This window comes from Plectropomus leopardus, chromosome 12 (genome assembly GCF_026936395.1).
Source record: "Plectropomus leopardus strain MGB_pleo_1.0 chromosome 12, ASM2693639v1, whole genome shotgun sequence".
Classification (NCBI taxonomy): Eukaryota; Metazoa; Chordata; class Actinopteri; order Perciformes; family Serranidae; genus Plectropomus; species Plectropomus leopardus.
In genome coordinates, this window is record NC_142187.1 from 6,012,197 (window position 1) to 6,035,487 (window position 23,291).

General features: G+C 39.4%; 1 protein-coding gene across 2 annotated transcripts in view; it reads left to right on the top strand.

Moving 5' to 3' along the window:
• The window catches only part of astn1 (astrotactin 1), a 513,900-nt gene that overhangs the window by 247,081 nt on the left and 243,528 nt on the right, over positions 1–23,291 (top strand). For both annotated transcript variants that reach the window (XM_088085587.1, XM_042497522.2), the window contains exon 17: positions 6,307–6,434. In XM_088085587.1, the coding sequence (XP_087941713.1) occupies positions 6,307–6,434 (128 nt within the window). The remainder of the gene's footprint in view (positions 1–6,306; positions 6,435–23,291) is intronic.

A 23,291-nucleotide genomic window follows, 5' to 3' on the forward strand; every position in this document is an offset into this window, starting at 1 on the left:
ACCCTCACACTCCTGGCCACGCCATGACCATGCAAATAAAATATCACTTGAGTGACGGTAATTGACACAACTGCTCCAGTGTTGTTTGTACTCCAGCCAGTGGCTTCTGTTGCTCTCAAGCTGTGACTTTCCCAAAAGCAACAGTTTCTGATTTGTTTATGATTGTATATGCTTTTTTAATTTTCACAGCTCAGCCCCAGAACACACTGCATGAATCAAATAGTATATTATGCATGGTGCACAGAATATTAATAGGAAAACCAGTGTGAACCATGACGACCTCCCATGCTTGTTTAATGGCTGCTGCTATGTATTTTTTAAAGGGCCAGGGCTTTTATCACAGATTTTTAATAGAAATACACTTGTCTGGAAAGGGGCAGCAACTGAGATGTACATCCATTTAGGCTAATTGAGATACTCGAGATCTTATTTGCTTAATTTAATAGCTGGTGTCAGATATGGTTACTGGCAAGACATCTTCTCAGCATACAGGAAGTGGGTATTTGGAATTTGAGAGTAAAATAAACGGCTGCAAATGAGTTATTCATCCAGAGATGTTTCCAGTCACTTGTTCTTTAATTTTCTTGACCCATGGGTGTGCAGTTGGAAGAGGAAATCATAGACAGCCATGTTGATAACCTGATAGTACTGGGTATCGTGCACTGATGGTATGTGACAGGATAATTCTAGTACACCAGCTGGGGTCATAGTTTTCTTTTGCATTCCTTCCAATAACATTAACAATTTAATTCCCAGACAATATTTGTATGTGGGCTGAATTGACAAAAAAATCGGCCATATATAAGATTGTCCACAGGTTCCATATAGCCCTAGCATAACTCATACGGGGCCCATTTGGGTAAACACATCCATGTGGTCAATTGGCATAGGGCCATCATGGAACCCAGGGACAGTCCGATACAGGGCCCGTTTTTCAGCTATCCACATTGTATCAGTTTTTTTACCCAAACTGACCATGGTAAACATCCATCAGAGTTTTCAGATCGACTTTGTTCAGTGGGTCATTATTATCAACATGTTGTCTGCACATACTTTTGGTTTGACTCTCAAGTGGTGTAGATATTTGAATAAAGGTCTTTGTCTATAGTTCAGTCTGTCTTCATTGTAGCGATTTTGTAGTGCTTATGGATCTCAACAATTTCTTTTTGGTTGGTATTGCCAGAATTGGTGGGAATGATGACTAAATATATGCAAGTGTGGGCCACATTGTAGCCGCTTCTACACTGCCTGTTCAAGGTGAGAGTATCACACCATTATGCTGCCTTACAGTTCTGCATAAAACGTATGATAACGAAAAGGGGAGACAGAGTTATGTTGCCTCTGAGCCGGGAATGGAGGTAGTAGCATCCCCAAAACAAGGCCTGTGTAAAATGTAAAGCCGTTAGACGTAACCATGGAGGGGTGGTGTGATATTTTGATTTCATATTATGTTGGCGATGGCAGGATACTTAAAAAGCGGCTAGGTCAAAGAATAAGAACAGTAAATATCAGAAAATTGGGAAAACAATGAGATTCGGGAGCTCCTTACTCTCAGAGCAGAGGTTGAGATCAGCTGCCATAAAACAGGGACACTTCATTATTGTGATTGGCAAGTCAATGCCATTTTTATTGTTTATAAAGCACTGCAGACACATATATCATATGTCACACTAGAGACTGTTGCTGTTGTGTTATATGTCACGCCCATCATGCCTTTTTTTGATTGGGATGCTGTGTATAATAAGAAACTGGTGCAGAATGATACTGCCATCATTTGGTTCTCTGTAAAACTGCAAAGGAGGCAAAAAGAAGTGACTCTATCGTGTGACCTTTGTGTGAAAAGGGCTTATAATAAACAATACTTGTCCCTTAATGCTGAACTAATCAGTATCTTATATAATGACTAATACACAGACTGCATTTCATGAAATGGAAAATTGACATTTGTAAAGCCTTTCTCGTCTTCCAACCACTAAAAGCACTTTTGCCGTACATGCCACATTCACCCACACACATTCACATACTGGTGGCCAAGGCTACTGTACAAGGTACCACCTGCTACTCAGTTTAGACAGTTTTATGCAGTCACAATCCAAAGGCACAGCCATCAAGAGCAATTTGGGTTTCAGTATCCAAGAATATTTCGACATGCTTACAGGAGGAGCCAGAGATCACACCACCAATTTTCCGATTAGTAGTCAACCTGCTCTGCCTCCTGAGCCCTGTAGTTCCATGTCCCCTCATTTACTCACCCACAGCCCTTGATATTACATAACAGTATAGGTCACATGGAGGCCACTTGGAGAGCAGAAGGAAAGCAGGCTGTGAAGCGGTGGGGGATTGAGATGGTTTGCATCTGACCTTGTATAGCGCAAACTTAGATGATCAGCCACCAGTTGTATGCTAAGCACTACACTAAGGCAATGGTGTCTTCTGTGGATTATTGCAATATGTTGGCACTTGGCAACCAGCTGCATCAGTTTCTGTTGAAGAAAGATCTGTCTGGGACCTGTATTGTGATTATCATGCAGGGTTCCTGCGGATTTTTAAAAAGTCTTAAAAGGCACTGAATTAATTAATCTAAAAATAAGGCCTTATTTAGTATTATATTAACTTAAATTAATGTTTTAAAAGTCTAAAAATTGTTCAGACATGAAAAGTAGTTTTTTTTGACATCACATTATACAATCTCAAAGTAATTCCTAGCATCTTTTTTTGTTTGTTAAATAATTCAATAAAATCCTTTCCTTAAACTCATCATAATGTTGTGTGCAAATTGAGATAAATAGAGAAATAGAGAAAATAAATAGAGAAAAAAATGTTTTATGATGATATATTTACCATATCTTCCATGTTTCAGTCTAACTTTTTCAATAAAAAAAGGCATGTCATAAAAGTCATGTTTTATGTTTTGAGATGAATACAATTTTAGCCTATTAGTACATTGATCTCAAACTTAATTCTAAGTGGCATTAAAAAGTCTTTAAAAAGTCTTAAATCTAGCTTTCCTTAGGTTGCTTTAAGAGCTTTTTAGCATTTTCTTTGGTTTGCTGTTTTTTGTGGTCTGCAAGATTCACATTTTGAGTGTTTTGACTGCTTTCATCAGTGACTTCTAAAGGGGGTGGCTGTGGCTCAGAGTGGGTCGTCCACTAATTGGATGATCAACGGGTCGATCCCTGGTCAACATGTGGAAGTATCCTTAGGCATGACACTGAGCCCCAAATTTCTGCCAATGCTATGCCATCAATGTGTGAGAGTATGTGATTGGGCACTGAGTAGTGGGTGGCACCTTGTACAGCAGCCTTGGCCACTAGTGTGTGAATGTGACATGTAGTGTAAAAGTTCTTTGAGTGGTCGGAAGACCAAAAAAAGCACTAGACAAGTGAAATTAATTTACCATAAAGAGCTTGATTTTGTTTCTTTCTTTGGGGTAGGTGGAGACAAAAACAGGGCTGAAAGAGCTTTCTCCATGTTTGCTAATGTGTAAACAGGCAATGGATTGCCAACTTATTGGTGGCTGTCAACTTTAAAAGGCTGTGGTATATCAAATGTGGCCATGAAAAAAAGTGACAGTATTTAATGAAACATAATTCCTTGCTGTTTAATTAATGCAGCTGCTAATGTACAAGGTCGCTCATTACATTTAAAGATGATGAGTCTGCAATCAAAATAATCAGAGGACTGTGGATCCTTACAGGAGTAAAGTAAAGATATATCCTCATCCGCTTTGGTCCCAAGACACCTGAATGACTTGACTTTCTGATTTATTGAAGCCATTCAGTTATGGAACCTTGTTGTGAACCTAACTGGCATTGAGACAAAGAATGATGGAGTGGACGAAATGAGCGAGTTCAACCACGAGTCACTCGCAGCGACAGACAAATGAGGACATCAGCTCTCAGACCTAAGATAATTCACGTTGCAGCAGAACAAGCAACATAATGAAAAACAGCATGCATAATGTCAGACTTTGTCTCCTCAATAATTGATCCTGCATAATTGTTGCTATGTATTGATTTTCCCGTAATGATGTGCCAGAAAGTATTGCTTAACAATCTACCGCTGATGAGAGGTGCACTTATTTATGCATATTTGATCTACTCTGTCCTTCTAGCCATCATTCATCCTTTCCAGTCATTTCCATCTCACTACTTCACCTTTTATCATTCATGAAGGTTGTCCGAAATAATTGTTAGTTTGGGGAAAACACGTCCCTGTAAAGTCATAATGAGTAAAATTCAAACTGCGAGTACATCAGTATAAAAATGCAATGTCCTCTTCATCTACAAATATTTTAAAATGATGGTACAATGTTAAGTAAGAGGTTTAAATATTGTCAGTAGGAGACAACTTGCCACGATTCATGGGATTTTTAGACTATCAAGGGACTTTCAGAGCAGAAATCCAGATTCGTAAAACCTTGTAATAACACGTAACTTCAAATAATTAAACAAACTGAATTTAAAGTGGGTCTCAGAGCAGGAATGTGCTACTGTACAATTTATAACATTTTTCTACTTATTTCACAGCAGTGTTGAAGTACATTTTCCATGGTACACTTATACATTCACACATATATACAGTACGCAAATAAAGAGGCCGATGAAGACAAATCATCATTGCTCTGCTCTTGGCCATGTCATTGTCTCCGACCCAAAAATGTTTGGTCTTGTTTCAACCTCAATACACTCTGGTCTCTGTCATATTTTGGTTTCAGCCCCACAAGTTCTTTGTCTTACTTTAACCTTGATATGCTCTGGTCTCTGCTATGTCATTGTCTCAACCCCAGACGTTATGGTCATACTCCAAACTCGATACACTTTTGTCTCAAGTCAAGTATTGGCTTCAACCCCACAAGTTCTTGGTCTTGTTTTAACCTTGATGAGCTCTAGTCTTTGTTGTGTGTTCTTGGTCTCATTTCAGTATTGATTGCATTTGGTCTTGGTCTTGTCATAATCTCAACCTAACAAGTTTTTTCTAAGCTTAATCTCGATACACTCTGGTCTTGATCAAGTCATGGTCTCAACCCCACAAATTCATGGCAACACTTGTTTCAAATTGGATTAACTCTGGTCTTGGTCATGTCATGGCCTCAATACCACAAGTTCTTGTTTTAATCTTGATACACACTGCTCTTGGCCACGTCTTGGTCTCAACCCTTCAAATTCTTGGTCTTGTTTCAATCTCAATACACCGTTGTCTTTGTCATCTCTTGGTCCAAACCCTAAAGTTTGTTTGTCTTGTCTCAGTCTTGATACACTTATTGGTTCTTGGTGTTGGCTTAATCTTGATACACATGTCTTAGTCTCAGTTTAGATTCTCTTGACTGCAACACTGCTTCAAACACTGTTTTGTTTTTTGGTGGTCTGGAAACCAGGGTTCAAATGTATGAACTACTTTGCAGGCATGTGACTAAATTGCTATGCATAGAACAAAGAAAGAAAAGCATGCTCTAAACACTTTGTGCAAAAGAATAATGCTGTTTTTACAAATCAGCCATTGTGAAACTGGTTGCACATGTACGAAGCTGATCTCTGCTCCGACAGCTGGCCATGGATCTAACCGCACCCTTCATCAGCTGCCTCCTCCAGAAGCCTTTAGTCCTGTCAATGAAAAGAACGGCTAAAAAGAGGCATCTTCCACTGTCTGTGTCATGTTGGTGACATGCAATCATTATGCAAGACTTGTTATTTATACCACCCATAGCATTGTAAATTTATCACATGTACATGCAAATCATCATTAGCTGAAAAACATTTTGCATCATAGTTTATAGGGTCTGTAAAATGGGCGTACAGCTGGACAAATGGTATTTTATTATTCATGTTTTTCTTTTTTTTTTTTTAAGTATGCTTAAGAATGCTTGAGGCACAGACATTCTCACTGCACATTTGCTGAAATGGTGCATGCATGGGTTTTGTAAATTGGCCTGAGGTTGGAACAAACAGAACTAACCACATTCTAAGTCACAGGAGTACCATGAATTGGTTATGCAAAAGCATGATTTTTCACATTAGAGCTGGTGCAGCAGGTGGCCTTCAAATTGTCAGTAGAGCAGAGTTCTTCTGGAAAAAAAATATATATATATATTAACCTCGAATTTAACACTGAAAGGACTTTGATATGCTGTAAATGTAGCCCTTTATCCCCCCTCTCTCCCTTCTTTTTAGCTCCCTGTCATCATTGTTCCCTTTTCTTCCCATCCATCCTACTTGCCTCTTTGTGTCTCATTTCTCTCCTCTCCCTATATCGGATGACGAAGTGCTTAAATGGGACCTCCCATCTTCTTCTCTCTCTTGACAAAAGGCAGAAGAACTTTGCCCGAGGCATCGAGCAGCAGCTCCCAGATGGCATGGTAGTGGCATCGGTGCCAACTGAGGTGCAGTGCCACGAGGAGCTGTCGGACCCCATTCCCGACCCAGAATACCTCACAGGTATGAAACCATATTTCATAGTTCACTCTGCTAGCTTGCAGCTGTGCAATAGCACTTCATCACCAGCCTGTCGGAAATCCTCATTACTCAAAAAGAAAAAAAAAAAAAGTCAACTTCTCAGGGTTTGATAACCAATGTGGAATGCTGTTTGAGTAGCCCAAGGTGTTTGCTTAAACATTCTGACTTTTAAGATGTCATTTATCATACCCAGTGCTGCAAACTTTATCATATGGGCCCCAGTATAAAGTAGATATCCTAATGGATCCACTGTGTTAACATTGTGACCCAGGAACCAATTCGGACTGGGACCAGGTAGGGTCTTGTTGCAACAGGTCTTGCATGTTTGTGTTATTATGTTTGTTGATCTAAGTAGATACTCTACAACAGGGGTGTCCAAACTTTTTTGAATGGGAGTCAGGTTATGTAATGTGAATATACCTGGGGATTGTTTCTTGCATCAAATATGTATAAAAAATCACAGACAAACAAGACAAACAGTTTCATCTTTATATATCCAACTTTTCCTGCTCTTTAAAGCAGTGGCCCTTGCTTTCTACTTTACGTGTCTTTGCTGTGACCATGTAACTGTTCGTTTGCTTTTTCACTGTCTGTTTATGAAAGCACATTAGGTCCTACTTGATGTATGTCTACAAGCTGTTTTATAGTCTTGTCACCGTGAGAAGTAGGGGAAAAAAATGTAAATTAATCATGTTTGTTTAAACAATATTGTGTGGCGGCCCACAGTATATTTTGAAAGTCAAGTTGAGGGCCATTTAAAAATTGCTCCAAGGGCCACAATTGGCTCCTAAACCAGACTTTAGACATGACTACTCTAGAAGTAATGATGTGATGCTGCATTTTAATCTAAGCCGAGAAAAAGTTTTTTAGTCAAGGTTCCTTGATAATTGGTGGAGCACCCTGCTGCTGCCAGTGTTAGAGTTCTCACTCCATTTGCAAACCTGTCTCCTTGAAATTACCTTTTAGATACAAGTAATTTGCAACAGCAAATGCATTTGAAAGAAAAATTAACATAACACTGCCCAGAGTTTTTTACCAATTTAAATAGAAATGTTGTGAATTAAGGAATCGTCCACATGTCATTTTCTTATCTACAACATCTGCTCTTGCAGTACATGCTTATTATTCTATTTAGATAATTGCAGCCTGTAGTCTTGGCTTAGTCTCTATCTCTCATTGTTTTGAAAGTGTATTTTAGCATGGTTACATTTGGGAGGGGTTGCTATTGATTTTTAATGAAGGAATCTTCAAACCGGTGAGGATTTTACTATAGTTGCATTGTGTCCACACTTAAAGGGAACCTTGTGAAAGACTTAGCAGGATTTAGTGGCATCTAGGATAGTAAAGCAAGCATAATAAAGCAGTTTTACATTAAAATCAGTAATGTTCCAGTGCTGCTTGGTGTGGAGGGACTGCTAACAAAATTGGATTAAGCAAAGAGGTAAACTGCTTTATCTGCCAGTGTTTGGTTTGTCTGTTTTGGGCTTCTGTAGAAGCATGGCGGTGCAACATGGCGATCTCCATAAACAAGGACCCACTCCCTATGTAGATATAATTGGATCATTCTAGGGTAACAAAAACACAGTGATTCTTATTCTGATTATACAATAAATAACACATACTTATTTTATTAGATTCTATATTTGCCAGTATATCCTCCTAAATCCTACACACTGGTTCTGTAATCACCAGTTTGTAAGCTTTTTCTTGTTGGATGATTTCATGTTTACACATCCACTGAAAGGCCAGTTTGTACAACCATGTCATGTTACAAGTCAGGATCCTTTGTTTCTTGGCAACATTAATATAAAATTTGGCACAGTTCTGCATGTTTCTTTGTTTTTCTGGCTTTAAGTTTGGTTGTTTGTCTTGCCAGGGGAGTCAGAAGTGAAGCATAATAAAACACAAGGGAGCAGAAATTCCATGCTTGTGATTTGGACTGCATTCAGATTTTTCACTTGTAGCCTTGTACTATTGACCCACATTGCAGAGTGTGTACTTTATTGTACTGCGTCAGCATAGTGCTGTGTTGTCAGATATCCAAAAACATATTGTCAGAAATTAAGTTGACTGCTGGTAATTAAAGGGGAACATCACCTAAATTAAGCATTCCCATATGTTATATCCATGGCCAAGGAAAGATAATTTATATATGTGAACATAAGCTGCTCTCTCTCAAAACCTGAAGCTAGAGAAGTTAAGCCACTCTCTCGCTGCAGCAATGCCTAACGTCTGGCTTTTGTATTTGATGGGAAATGTTACAATTAGATTTCACAACAGGGACAAACGACTCTGCAGTAGTCAGAGGTATTATATCCCCAGCCTTGACCGACCTTGATTGAAAGCGATTGAAATATGGCACCCTGTAGGACACCCTAATTTCAGCCCCTTTAATGATACAATGGCCGCCACAAAATACCAACCACTGGCCTCCATGCTGCTTTCTACTGTTTACTAACCTGTTTTCCAGCCTGTCCTTGACATCAAACATGACATACCGGTAAACACCATAGAGGAGTACTTGTCTGCTGCAGATGCGTGTACACAGCTCTCATCACCTGGCAATGGGAAAGCAGTTTATTGCCTACATGTAATGGTTTTGTAATGGCATTTAAAAACCTGCACACATAAGCTAATTGTGGTGAAAAAGTTAGCTGTCACAAAGTTGTTATGTCATATGGTATAAAGTCCGGAGCTGCTCAGCTGAGAATGAATTGGGAGTCTAATTTTGTAGACCCATAGAATATTTGTTTTCTTTTTTATATCCAAATTAGTTACTCAGAACAGTCCCCTAGGTGCTCTCATACCCCTTTTTTTCTCTAGCATGGAACTGGTTCTGTTCTGGTTTCTGCACCTAATTTTGATTCATTCAGAGCTTTTTGACCAAGAATAAATTTGCTCAGAAGTGGAAAAATTGGTTCTCGTCTGGAACAAAGAAATAGTAGGGTTTCCTTGACCTGGAGTGCAAACCATGAAGACATCGGTGGGTGTGTCGCACTCTACAGGTTGGAAAGAGAGGATGGCCATGTGAAGTGAGAAATTGTCAGAAAAATAAAAGAGAGTGCAGTAGTCTCATAAATAGCTGGTCTATATATGTTTTTTGGGGTAAACATAAATATATTTAATAACAGAACAAAAATTTGCATCAAATCAATATAATCAATGATTGTCTTCAAAAGATCATGTTTATGAATATTTTTGGACTTTCTTATACCATAGGAATAATATGTATGAATGTAAGAAAATGCTCATAGTTCCCCTTTAAGCATCTCCCCATCAGCTCCCCCATCACATCCTCATCATCACATATGTTTTCTTTCATATATTTGTTACTGTATAACTTTATCTTAACAATAAATTATCTGCAAAAATCACCCAAGTACCAAATTATAACCCAAAAATTTTCTGTCTACTGTCTCTCTTAGTGCAACTTACTGGCAGCTCACACTCCTCAGCTCGCCATCCGACTCAATAATGAATGCGTAAGGTAGAATAGGTAGAACATTAGCAAAACCCTTTCTTTTTTTGTCAACTGGAAAGTGTGTGAGAAGGGGGCGGGTGCTGGGTGGGCTGTACCACCACTGTCGGGATTCATTAGTTGGTGGCATCAGAAGCCATCTCGCTGTTCTCTTCATTACCGGTGCAGCACATGGCACCGATGTTTGAGCTGCCATTAATACGGAGACAGAGAGAGAGAAAATAAGAAGAAAAATCTTGGCTCGCTATATATCAAGAGATTCCAGAAGGCCAAAGATGTGTATCGGTCCATCTGGACGCCTCATTATCTGCTGAGTTTGACCTCACTTTGTTTAGCTTAGTTTGCTCTAAATGTTTGAAATTATGCAGAGCAATCATCTACGCAAGTGTGTGATTGACTAGTTGGATAAAGAAAAAGAACCATTCCACTTTGACAGAAGCTAAAAATAATATTTCTCTTATTATTTCTCAGTGCTGGCATTTAAGTTGTAGAACATGCAGGACTTTTATAAAGAGCGGGCGGCTATAATCGAGAGGATATCCTCCCCCTGCTCTGCCTGCATAAGTAATAACCTTTTTTCTTCATGTTTGGAGTGCGATAGAGAGCACTACAATAGAGAGTGTAGAATTAATAATTATATTTCAGCATATTTCCTGGAGATACTTCATTCAGGCAGCCTGCTGGCTAAGCTTATTCCAGGCACCTGCGTAACTGCCTCTGAATTGCCTTACAGCGCGGAAAGCAGCAGATTGCAAGATGGGTTTATCGCTTGTTGTTGATATAACAGCGGAGATACAAGGCCAGTCAGGGCGGCGATTCAAAACCACATCATCTGAGGTTACGTCCAAGGTGATGGACAATCAAATGACGACAGAGCGGCGTGCTTCCAACCGCCGTTTTATTGGAACTTTCAGAGGATATTAAAACCATCTAATCTAAATGGAACTTCTGCTGTCACGTCCCTGAGCCCCTGTCCCTTCCATCCCCGCTTTCTCTGTGCACAGCTCAAACCTTTTTATCCCCTACATCGCCCCTGGGCTCGCGGTGCACCCGGCCCAGAACAGAGGCCGACTCAGTGGCACTTCTCCTCTCTCACATCTGTGTTGGGGCCTTTGTCACAGCAGCCGTGGGCTTTTATTGAAGAGTAATATCATGAATTGAGATATCATTTCAAAGCGTCCAGCGGGGAGCCACAGAAGCACACAGTGTACTCTGGGGCACAGTGGTGCAGTTTTCACTCTGTTCCCAACTGATGCTGGGAGGGAACTGATGGCTGATGCTGGAAAGGGCACTGAGAATACAACGCGGTGGTCCAAAGAGAACGACATGTGGAAAGATGTGACAATCCAGCATGTACATGTAGAGAGCAAAGGTTCTGACGCTACATCTGGACCAACCTCTGATCTGTCTTCAGTGTGAAACATGTCCATAGAGCTCACTGTCCATATTTCAAGATAAAATACAACACTTGCTATTTGAAGTTTAATCCTATTAAACCTGAAAAAATTGGCAGTGAGCAGCTTAACAAGATATAACCCAAAAATCTGTCTGATTGCCTTTTCCCGCATGTAGGTGCCTGAATGCAGCACAAGAAAACTGTTGTTGATCCAGGTTTCAAAGGGTTAAACCCCGACCCGTTACCCTGGGTTCATTAAGTTTACATTTTAAAGAAATACACCTTAGACCATTAACTTGTCCAGACCAATGGTGCAAGCATTAAACATTAAAGTTATTTCTCCATTATAAATCATAACCACCCTCACTCTGTTATCTCTGCTGTGTAAATAAAAACTGAGGCTTTAACTTCCCCTCAGCTCTCTACATGTATTAAAAACAAACAACAAGAACACCGCGATATTCATCAAAAGCTTCATAAAGTCGAGACAATTAATAATGCAGAACTGAGACATATTTACCTGCGGCGTGATATTGCATTTGAAGTTGAACATTTTGCCACACACATTCTTTTTATTTTGTTTGTTCTTCCTCAACATTAATTTTCACTACAATAGCAAAAAATTAATTCAATTGATCCATTGATTTTACAGCAACATGTGAGATCTCCCATGTGTAAAAGCTGCGGGGGTTTTATTTCCATGATGGTGGTGAACATAGAAGCAAAACTTAGACTGAATGATGCATGACTAAAGATTATTCACTCAAGTTTCTTCTTCTGGAGCTTTTGAGCACATCTCATGGTCTTCCTAAACTGATTTTTCACAGAGATAACTCAGTTCGTCACATGACCAAGCACAAACAACCTCAGTGAAAACTGAAAACTGAACAAACTGTCCACTGTGGCAGACTGCTAGATGCAGCAGAAATTTAAATTTCTTGTATTAACATTCGCAACCAAGATTCCATGTTTCTCTGACGTTAGCATGGAACTACATGTAGCAGTGTAGGCTTGTGTAATGTAACTTGCGGTGTCGTACCTGGGGCAAATCGTACTGCTGTAACGAGAGCAGATAAAACAGTCGGATTATTCAGAACGAGGATTGCTTCTGCATATGTTTACCTGATTTTTCAAAACTTTTGCAATGTTTAATATGAACATTCTTCAGCATAACAGTATTTATAAGGACACAAAAGATGTTAAAGCATCAGGTTCACTAAAATTATTTTGTCAAACCGGCATTTTTAAGATGGTGCTCAAACTAAATGTCCATGACTAGCTCTGCAATTCTGCTTGAACAAACACACAACACTTTTTCATCATGCCATAGTCTGTGCGTGATAACTTTTCAAGAGCTCAGCAACAGCTTCAGCATACATCGTGATTATAGATCCAATACATCTACAACTTTTGTAGGCAAATGTTAATGGATCCGATTTCTGACAACAGCGCGGTAACCCAGTGTTACGGATGCGGCGTTGGATGGCGTGAGGAAAGAAGGCACTACCCGAGAGCTGTTTTATATTAAGATGTTTCTCAATAAGCTGACAGTGTCCCACCGCCTTGTCAGAAATGATGTAAGTGTCTTATAAATGCCTCATGAAAGCTGACAAGCATTCATTCAGTGCACTCCGCGATGCTTCAGGCATAACAAATGTGTGACATAGTGGAGTTCATATTTTGGCCGAGCACTTACTTTCATGCATGGGGGTAAACAGAATAACAGAAAGAGCTTATAATATAATGCAGGTAAGAACAATAGCCCCACACACCTTTCATGTTCTGCTAAGTGTCCTTTAGTCTGTGTTGAGTTATTTTATCTCTGGGAATCTTTGCAGCCGCATATATTTCTGTGTTTGACACATTGTCGTGATTAATAAAAACACTTCCCTTTGCCACATCACACGGCTGCATCAGCCACTTCGACAGCAACAATGTGTCCCGTTTGTTCCTTAAACTTGCTTTGTTCTGCCTTAAAAACGCTTTTAAGAGTTGATTGGTTGTCAGAGCTCTGTTAGAGCCGACACACGTGCACTGATAGATTGTATTTGATTCAGTGTGATTCACGTGTACCCGCCTATTGTGATACACAGCAAAGGGAATATTGGATTTAAAGTCACTAAATCCCAGGTACAAAGGAATTTTCCAAAATTGAATCACATTATTTTCTCCCGTAAGTCTCAAAAATAACTATAGCTTTTGGCAAATGGAAGAAATTTGACAATATGATCAGGAGTTGTTTTTCAGATTTAAGAGGAAAATGCTGTTTAGTCACATTTTAGGCTTTATTAGTCCTCATTGTTTATCTGATAACTCAAAATAATTTCAACCAGTATTAGTCAACCAATAGTTATAGTCATCACATTTAGTATTATTTTTTCCCCTAACAATATTAACAAGGCAAATACAGACACTACAAAAGGGTATCAAGGTTACAAGATGCATCAAGAATTGAAATTATATTTTGACTTATTTTTCCAACATCTATAAATAATTTGTACACACTTACAAACTTGAGTATTTCTCCAGCAGTTTCTTCTGAGAGGTTTGAAGGATGATTTGTGATGTATTTAGTGATCCCTATTTGAAAAGCTTAGACTTTGACACCATAAATTACTCAATACTTTGGGGCAGATTTGTACCTAGTTTAGTTTGTTTTGAATAGATTTTAGATTTGATTTAATTTTTTTTGAACATTTAAAAAAGAAAATAGAGAAATGATTATAGCATAACTTAAGCATAACTAATCAGGGGCTGTGTTTTAGAAGACCAACACATGTTTTACAAAGATTACTTGATTATGAGGTGGCCAATTTGCTCACTTGGCTCCTAGCTCCTAGCTTTGTCTCTCCTTTAGTCCAGAATATAACAACTGCTCTTTTTTTTAGATTTCAGTCTATACAACTCAACTCAGATGGAGCAAATTTACCTTCAAGCTCAGAAAGTTTTGAAAGCCAGCTGGCAACATAATCATCGAGTTATTGGTACTGATCAAGAATCCTTTCACCCCCTGCGTGGATATATTATAGTCGTTATGTTCTACAGGGCAGTAACAATCTCACTCATTGGCCCTTTCAAACAGATGGCCCGTCATACGCTCATTGGATTTACTCCTCCAAACATTTGCTCCCTCTCAGCTGTGTGACAGCGAGTCGTGTGAAGACAGGAGCAAAAACTTGTCTCAGCCTCAAAATCTTGGCTGTAAAAGCGGTGGCGCCATCCACATGGAGTCACCTGGGGCATCTTCTCACCTTACCGCACCTGTTCTAATTGGCCGCATTTCCACCGAGCGCGCACACACACACACACACACAGGCGTCCAACGCAGCGCTCTCCTGCCCTGCCTGCTGGCTTGCCGCCACCTCCTCTCATCTGCTGGCACGGCCGTCGGCGTTATCACTGCGCCTACAGTTAATTGCGAGGCTCAGGTAATTGTCCGTGGGGTTAGACAGACGTGCAGAGGCGGCAGCAGCGGTGGCCAGAGGAGTGTCTGTTGAGCCGCGATGGGCGCATGCCACCCCTCCGTCCCTTGCTGATTGGGCCAGGTTGGGCTGCTATGGTCAGTGTATTTGTCACAATGTCAGCACTCCTTGTTCCAGCCTTCTCCGGCCCTTACAGGGGTGAAATCATTCATCTTCCTATTCATCTCTGGGCTTGGAAGCCATTCATCACGAGGCCAGAGACCTCCATCAATTATTCCGATGGGAGAAAGAGTGAGGAAACGAAGGCTTTTGAAAGGCAAATACATCTTGATTTAATTGGAGAGCAAGTATGCTCAAGGCTGCTGAGCAGATCTCCCCTAAGATGGAGCTGGGGAGATAACGGAGCGAAAGACGAAAGACAAAAGGGGAAAAAAAGACAGAGGGGAAGAAAGATGGAAAGAGAAACAATGGAAAATTTAAGGATGAAAAGCCAAAAATCTACAAGCGAATGAGTGACAGGCGTTTGTCTGTGCAGTCTCCAGGCAGAGAGTAGGCAGAGCCAGGACGAGGGAATCCATCAGCGAAGGTTAAAAGGGCAGCGGGGGGGGCTTGACCTCATCCTCATCCTCCGCTAGCAGCCATATAATGACTCTGCCTCTGCTGTCCGCAGCAGACACACACACACACATCAACCTCTGCGTCTTTGAATGGTTTTCTGTGCGCCCACGTGGCTGTGTGTTCAGACGGATGTAGCACAACAGAGGAGCGCCAAAGGTGAAATAGTCGCCCCTGACAGTCACCGCCGCTCTGCAGCCGATCCCCCGTCGTCTTTCATCAAAGCCGCGGATTTCTGCTTATGGTTCGGAGAAACAGCTGACACAAGAGTTTAGGTGCTCAGAGGAGAAGTTTCAAAAAGAGAGAGACAGATATGAAGAGTGCTGCACTGGATGTTTTTTTGGAAGTTTATACATTTGGGGAGGGCACTTTTTATGTTAAGTTTTGTAGCTCGAGGTGTGAAACCAGTACCAAGGGGAATTGAGTGTCAGAGGTTCTCTTTTAGGCAATTACTCTGTGTGCCAAATGTGATTAGAAAATTGAACATTAATAGATTATTATAGAACTGAAATGTTAAGTGTCCTAAGCTGTCTACTACATTTTTACCTAATCTTTAGACCCTGTCTTGTACATGGGTTCTATCACACTGTAGTTAATATTTTTGAGGTTGATATTATGTTGGTGTGGTGTAGATTATTAGAAATATGTGTAATCACAAACTTACTCAGACACAGCAAACCTGTGGCAGGGTATCAATCCAATTCTGGTGGTTTCTGGGTAAATGTGGGGATGTGTGTGTGGAGGTGCTCAGAAAGAGGCCTACAGCTTATTTTTGCCTTGGGGCCATTTATCCGGCCCCAGACATAACTGCCCGGTATCTCATGAGTTACATTTACAAGATTTATATCCAGTGCCAATGTGCAATGCAGAAAGCTTTGTACCCTTTATATTATATTATTAAAACTGGGATGAGGAGGTCAGGGTGGCGAGTTGGACGTAAATGCAGGAGACTGTAGATTGTGTCCCGTTACAAACTGGCAGTCTGTGTTTACCTTTACATTACCTGTACCCATGATCTTTCTCTAAAATAAACAAGTATTGTAGTCCCTTAATCTTTTTTTTCTGCTAAAACTTTTTCCCTAAACTCTATCATGCTATAGTCGTTCTGCACAGATAGACACCAAAAATTTCAATATAGGCTGGAATTTTTAGGGTTTGCAGAACTGTCTAACGGCAAAATTCTTGTCTGATGATTGGTTTACGATGCTATATATGGATATCATTTTGCTCCCCCCAGTATTGCCTCTTGTGATTAAAGGCTTGTTTTTTTACATTATATGTTGCCAACGTTTAAGCTGTTCTGATGCCGGCAGGATTTTCCAGACCATTACTTGGGTTCAGCAATTCTCCATTTTGTTACTCCAACCCCACCTACTTGCACAAGTCCAAAGAAAAACTAAAACACTTAAAAGACCACACAGCGTAGCTTACCAGTAGTTTGCAGCTGCACCCTTTGAGTAAAGGCAGCATAGTCCTTACAGTTGTTACACTAACAACCCTGGCAATGAGACAAAAAGGTCGTAGCTGTTCATTTGTAGTTTCGCTGTCTATCTTCAGAAGCCAACTGCAGCACACCGACCTGATTCTGGAGGTCACTTTATTGTTCCCGGAGCTTTGCATAGCTTGTCTATTTGTCACAGGAGGCATAACATGATTTTGTTTTTGTTATTAACTCTCAAACTGAGTAATTATGGGCTACTCACAAAGTTTGTGTGTATTTGTTTTTATAACAGGCATTAACTACTTTTTGTAGCATTTTTTTCCATATTATAATTCCAATGTTTGAATATTCTTAAGAATTTAAAGTCCATTGCTCTTTAAAAGGGTATACTTGAATCATTATGTTATTATATTATCTATCCATCCATCCATCCATCCATCCATTCAAACTGTGGCATGAATTGGTCTCAAAATGACAATATTATCACTTATTGCAGTTATGTAATGGTTAATATATCCTCCAACAAAAGCAGTTATCCCGACAGGCTTTGTAATTAATTTTGCAGAGACTAGTCAAGTAATTACAATTCCACATCAGCTGTACACCTTTTTGAGTCTTTATCCTATCTTGTAAGCATCATGTAATAGCCTCTTTTTTTTTTAACCCCGACACTCCCCAAAAGAGTATGTAGCACCCCGCACAAGATTACATGTTGATAGCAGCACCTCCTACTTGATTACAAAACCACCAGGCAAAATTCACTTTCTTGAAGTAAGGCTCTTTTCTTCCAGACAAGATTTGTCTTCTTGCACTGCTGCTGATTACATCACAGGAGCATCTTGCCACCGGCACATCTTTTTATTCCTGTGATTCACAGTGTTTGGTATGTATCTTCCTGTGTGTATGTGTGTGTGTATGTGTATCTGTGTGTGTGCGTGTTTGTGTGGGGAAGTGAAGGCGAGACTTACAAAGCTTTTTTTTTTCTTTTTTTTTCATGATTTTCTATCATGCATCCCCATGAAATGTGAAATCTTACCAAGAAAGTTTGTAAATCTAATTCCTGATATCTTTTCACACCACCTTTGAGGGTTTGAATAAATATATATATATATATGTGTGTGTGTGTGTGTGTGTGTGTAAGCCCCCTGGAAACACTCTTAAGCTGAAATGTATGAAATCACTGTTGGATGAACTTCAAACTTTTTCTATTAGAATTTGACTTGACATTTATGCTGAAAGGTTAAGACGCAAAGTTAAATGCCAATTGTTCCAAACTCGGCTCCTGTCCATTAATAATACATGGTTATTGGTCTGGATTGCAGTTTAGGGTAATGAATATCATTGCAATCAGTGCATTTGAATATTTAGAGCCTTGACTGGATTTGAATTGATCACACGATCCTTCACAAGTGGGTCTTTCTCTTTTTCATAGCCGCAGCAGGCCAAGTTTTCCTCATCAAGGTCATCCTTTGTGTAACTGTACTCCCCCTGTCTTGTCATATTCAACCTGGCCTCCCCTCGGGTTCTGCCCACGGCCTCTCCGCACACTCCCCATGCTACCAGCCTTTAGATATGTCAGCACTGAGATGGCACATAATCTATATTTTATAAGGCCTTGATATAATTGGTGGCAGTGAGGGAAGGTCATGCCTTTGGGGGCCCTCATCTTTCTCCCCAATGGCTTTCTCCGAGACAAAATCCTCAAACAACAGCCCTCTAGTCAAGATGTGGATTAGACACGATGAGGCAGATGAGTCGGTGAGGACGGTGCTGCTTTTTTTTTTTTTTTTTTAAGGGGAGTGGAGTTGCAAGCGGGTGCCGGAGCGCAGCAATTATTCAGCATGTATTTACTTTGAAAAACATGCGGGGGCTATAATTTATTCAGCACACTCTGGAGCGGATTCCTAAGCGCGACAACAGTCATGGCTCGTGGGGTTGATTTGGTGTCAGAATCGGGGAAAATAGCTGGTGTGTTTTTGGGAGTTTTTGGTGAGATGAAAGTTATTAAATGTGAAAAGTTTTTAGTCAGTTTTGTGTCAGTTGTCTGGTGATATGACTGCGGCGCAGCAGAGAAAAAGCCTTATTGGTTGTTTGTCTTTTGAATGCTTCACAGAGGATAAGTTCACTCAGTTCAACAGTTTTTGCAGCTTTTACAACCACTTCTTTTTTATTCCTTTAAAAAATCTGCTTCATTTAAAAAAAGGGGAGAAAAAGAACAACCTTCCCCTCCTTTCTTGATATTAAAACATCTTTAATGAGATTTCCCTGACATGAATCTTGAGAAACAATATTACCAGAGCTGTAAGATCATTTCAAAACTGTGTAAGTAAAAACAGAAAGCAGTGGATATCTTTTTTTAACTACTTTCGGTTTACATTCTTTTTTCTCTCTCTTTCTCAATTTGTGACATCAGTTTATATTTAACTTATAATTTATCCCGTTATCTTTGCAAATTACATATTTCTTCGCTGTATCACATCAAATCAAGAGGCCACAATCAGCTCTTCATATGCAGCAAGATTTAATTTTTAGCTTTTGCTCATCATTGTTAAGCGTTAATGTGCTTATTGTTGCAGATTAATTCACGTGGAACAATACAAGTGTCTTCTTGATATTTCATTAATATAAATATAGATTTAAAAAATGAATAAAGAAAATGAACACAGGGCAGTTCCAGCTTTAGTTAACTTTAAATTTTAGCTGTATTATCCTAATAAAGCAACCATTTATGCAGCCAGCAGAGCCAGCATCAAACTACATAAGACCACATACAATATTAAGACTTGCAGCAATATTATGCACATCAAATGTGTGTCCAAAACTGCTTATTTGAACTAAATTTGGATGATCAACGCAATAATCAGATTACATATTTTTGAAACCGCTCAGAACACAGATAAAACCTTATAATTCTAAGGTGGTGAAATCCAGGATTCATCAGTGTTTTCTTACCTGAATGTTTGTACTATGAACAAATTTAGAGCTGCCTCAGACCATGCATACACACAAATGGTGAAGGCCTGGCGTTCTTAAAAAATGTAAAACACACCTGTTACTAAATGCATAACATATTAAAACTTTTTTGACAACTTTTTTTTTTAACTATTTCAAACTTTTTTTTTTCAAACATATTGCATGCACTTTCTGATGCCCTTTCATCCTCATCAATTATTGCCATAATTAAAAAAATGAGTCCTAGCTTACAGTGACGTCTGTGAGAATGTCCACAGTCACATGTAACAGTTATGGTTTAAATTGTTTTTATTGATTTTGCCTGTAATGATCACCCAAATTTTAGTGCCATGGAATTAGGATTATTAATAGGCATGTAGGGTATACAGGCTAAAAGATTTGATCTACCTCCAAGCTGGTGTTAAGATGACATATCTAACCTTGCTAGAAGATATTTTAGTCTGTGCCTTTAGGCGAGAGCACGTCTTCAGAGACAGACGTAACATGTTTGAAGAGAGCGACAAACAGCTTATCAGCTGTTTCTGACTGCCGAGATATTGACGTACGTCACCAGAAGCCTGAGTTCTGTTGTGTCAGGGCCTTAATATGAGCCTAGAACCAGCTTTACAGCTTCTTACAGGAGACATTTCGAGGCAAACAAGTTGACTTTCATGGGGGTATGCTGAGTGCAGATGGCGGGCATGTGCCTGTCAATATAAAATGGATCTCCGGGCGACGTTTTTATGTGAGGCCCGTATTTGTAGTAAATGGGCTGACAAATGGACCCTATATGGGATTGTCCACAGGTTCCAGAATAGCCCCATGCCAATTGCACACAGGGTTTACCAAAATGGGCAGCAGATAAGATGCCAATTTCGGGCCCATTCCCACTGAGGTAGCATTAACATAACTCATGTGGGGCACAGTTGGGTAAACCCACCCAAAAAAAAAAACAAGACATGTTCAGGTGGAAAATAGTAACGATGATAAATTCCTAGGCAAAAGCCCAAAATGACATCTAAAAATAATGGAATCCATGTTTTTATACTTTGGTGGCTGTGGGATCAAAAATTGCAGTTGAATGGGTTTCAATGGTGCATTTTTATGCACTTCCTATGGATGTAACTGTGTTATTTACACAGTGTATTTTAGACTTAACAAACATACACAAGCTTGACAAAATTTATGCCATGTGCATGAACACAGCCAAAATTCTCAAAAAGTGAAGAATGCAAAGTGTGCAAAATGCGCCAAACTGTATATAAGGGTTAATAACATTATTCCTCCAGTGCTCTAAAAAAGCAAATAAGGCAGCTTTTACTTAAAATTATTGTAATAAAATCCAGTTTTAATATTATTGTTGGTAAGTTTACCCTTTAATGTAGTGATACTATTACAGTAGAATTATAATTGCTTTATGTGTATGTTTTTATCAGAAGTTGAAAGGACTCTGTGTATTGTATGCACAGTAAAAATGACAAACTGATGACCGAGTGCTAGCCGTATTGTTGGGTTCCGGGAGTTTCCTTGAGGCGATAATACTGGATTCACAGACACATCACTCATACAAATGCAGTCAAAGTTTTACTTCCTGTCCCATATTTAGTTGTAAGTGCTAATATTTGTGTTCTTCCTGGCAGTTAACATGAGCGATCAGCGTGCTTCTGTGTACAAATCTTTTTTAGAGACACAGGTTTTGAGTTTAGATCAGATTTATACAGAAAAAAAGAGGAATCATCCTCAGTGGCACCTGCAGTACTAATTCAGGGCAGATGGAGGATAAACGATGAAATATCTGTACGATCCTCTGCAGAACAAGTCTCTTCATCAACTGCCTCCGATCTGAGTTGTTCATCTTCAGAGGTTGGTGAAGGGCATCTCCAGCCCATCATTTCACCAACTCTGTCATCACCTCCCCTTCACTTCCTCCCCTCCCTCCCTCCCTCCACTGGGGGACACAATAAACAGTTAATGCTGACATGGGGGCTTTTATAGCTTTGTATATTTCCTCTGTGTCATCAATCATCCTCACATACATACAGTACGGTCAGACGTGAACGCTCACACTTCGTTTCACATATGCAAACTGTTTGCAAACTGCTGCGGCCATCACACCTCGCCTGTGCTGTGCTTTGACCCGTTGATGTTACTGCACTTTAGCCACACTTCCTCGCCAAGGGGGTTTCAACAGTGCAACACTTCCTGTCACTTCACTCTTCGTACAGGAACTAGTGTTCTGCTTTGTCAGTCTCCACAGGTCTCTGTTCCTAAGTGCTCCTGTGCGTCCCACTCGCCATCTCCCTGTCAGTCTCTCTTAGTATTCTCAGTGTACTGACATTGTTGTTTGCATTCATCCTACTACAGCATGACTTGATGTTCATAAATGGATTTATGTGGTTGTACATCGACGTAAAACCTTTATGGAGTATACAACAAGATAAAAAATGCATAACGAGGGAATATACAGATGTCATTTCTCTGTGGAGGCACGTGTTTGCCTTATGTCTGTTTTTGTATTGTTGATATTTTTACAAGCTCACAAAGCTGCATTTTATTTTATTTTATTATTTTATTATCCCATGATTTATTCACTAACTATGTTTTTGACAAAAAAATGATTGCTAAATCTTTTTTTTATCCCTTCAAAACCTAAAAAAAATTGATATAATTTCTTTTAAAAAACATGGGAGGGTGACAAGCAACTGAAGAAGAAATGAGTAAGAAATAAAATTAGCTAGAAAATTGTAAAAAAAAAAAAAAATCTAAAGATAAGCAAAAGAAAGTTAAAAAAGAACCCCCCCAAAAAAACAAAAAAAAAAAACAAATTTACTTTCAGAAAGTGCTTTAAATCTATTTTTTCTCTTTCCGTAACATAATTTTAAAGATATTAAGAGAATTATACATATAGTTTAAAAAACAACAACATATTTTTGACAATATCAAATTATCTCACCCAGCAATTTTTTTAGAATATTGCCTCATCACCTTGAACTTCTTTTGTTAATATCCTGTCTAATCATATTCTCAGCTTATGCTGTCCAGCAGTGTGTCATGTGGACACAAAAGGTGGCTTTTGGTGTTGGCAACTTTAACTTTGTAAAGAGAATAAGCTTATGTGGTTCATGAAAGGAAGCATATGTTAATATTAATACAGTTTATAACATATTTCTCCTTCGTTGTCATTGTTCAGCATTTGAACCTGTAAGATGTGATGGTTCTCCTTTCATTGTAAAATGTTATATTTTACCCAAAGTGGAACATTTTTTTCAATTCTTTCTCTCTTTGAAGCAAAACTCTAAACGAGCAAAGCTCAGCACAGAATAGATGCTCAGCGGCCTGCACGCTGCTGGTGTTTGTAGTCCAGCGTAAATGCAAGGCTCTCCAATTACAAAGAATTGAAAACAAATGCTGGCCTCAGGAAAAAAAAATGCTTTGAAGGACGTTGCTTCTTAGTGCTTTGTGCTTAAAATATTATATTATCAGTGGAACTCATCGTCTCATTAATGGTCCAACGGTTCCAAATGTTCAGTTTTAA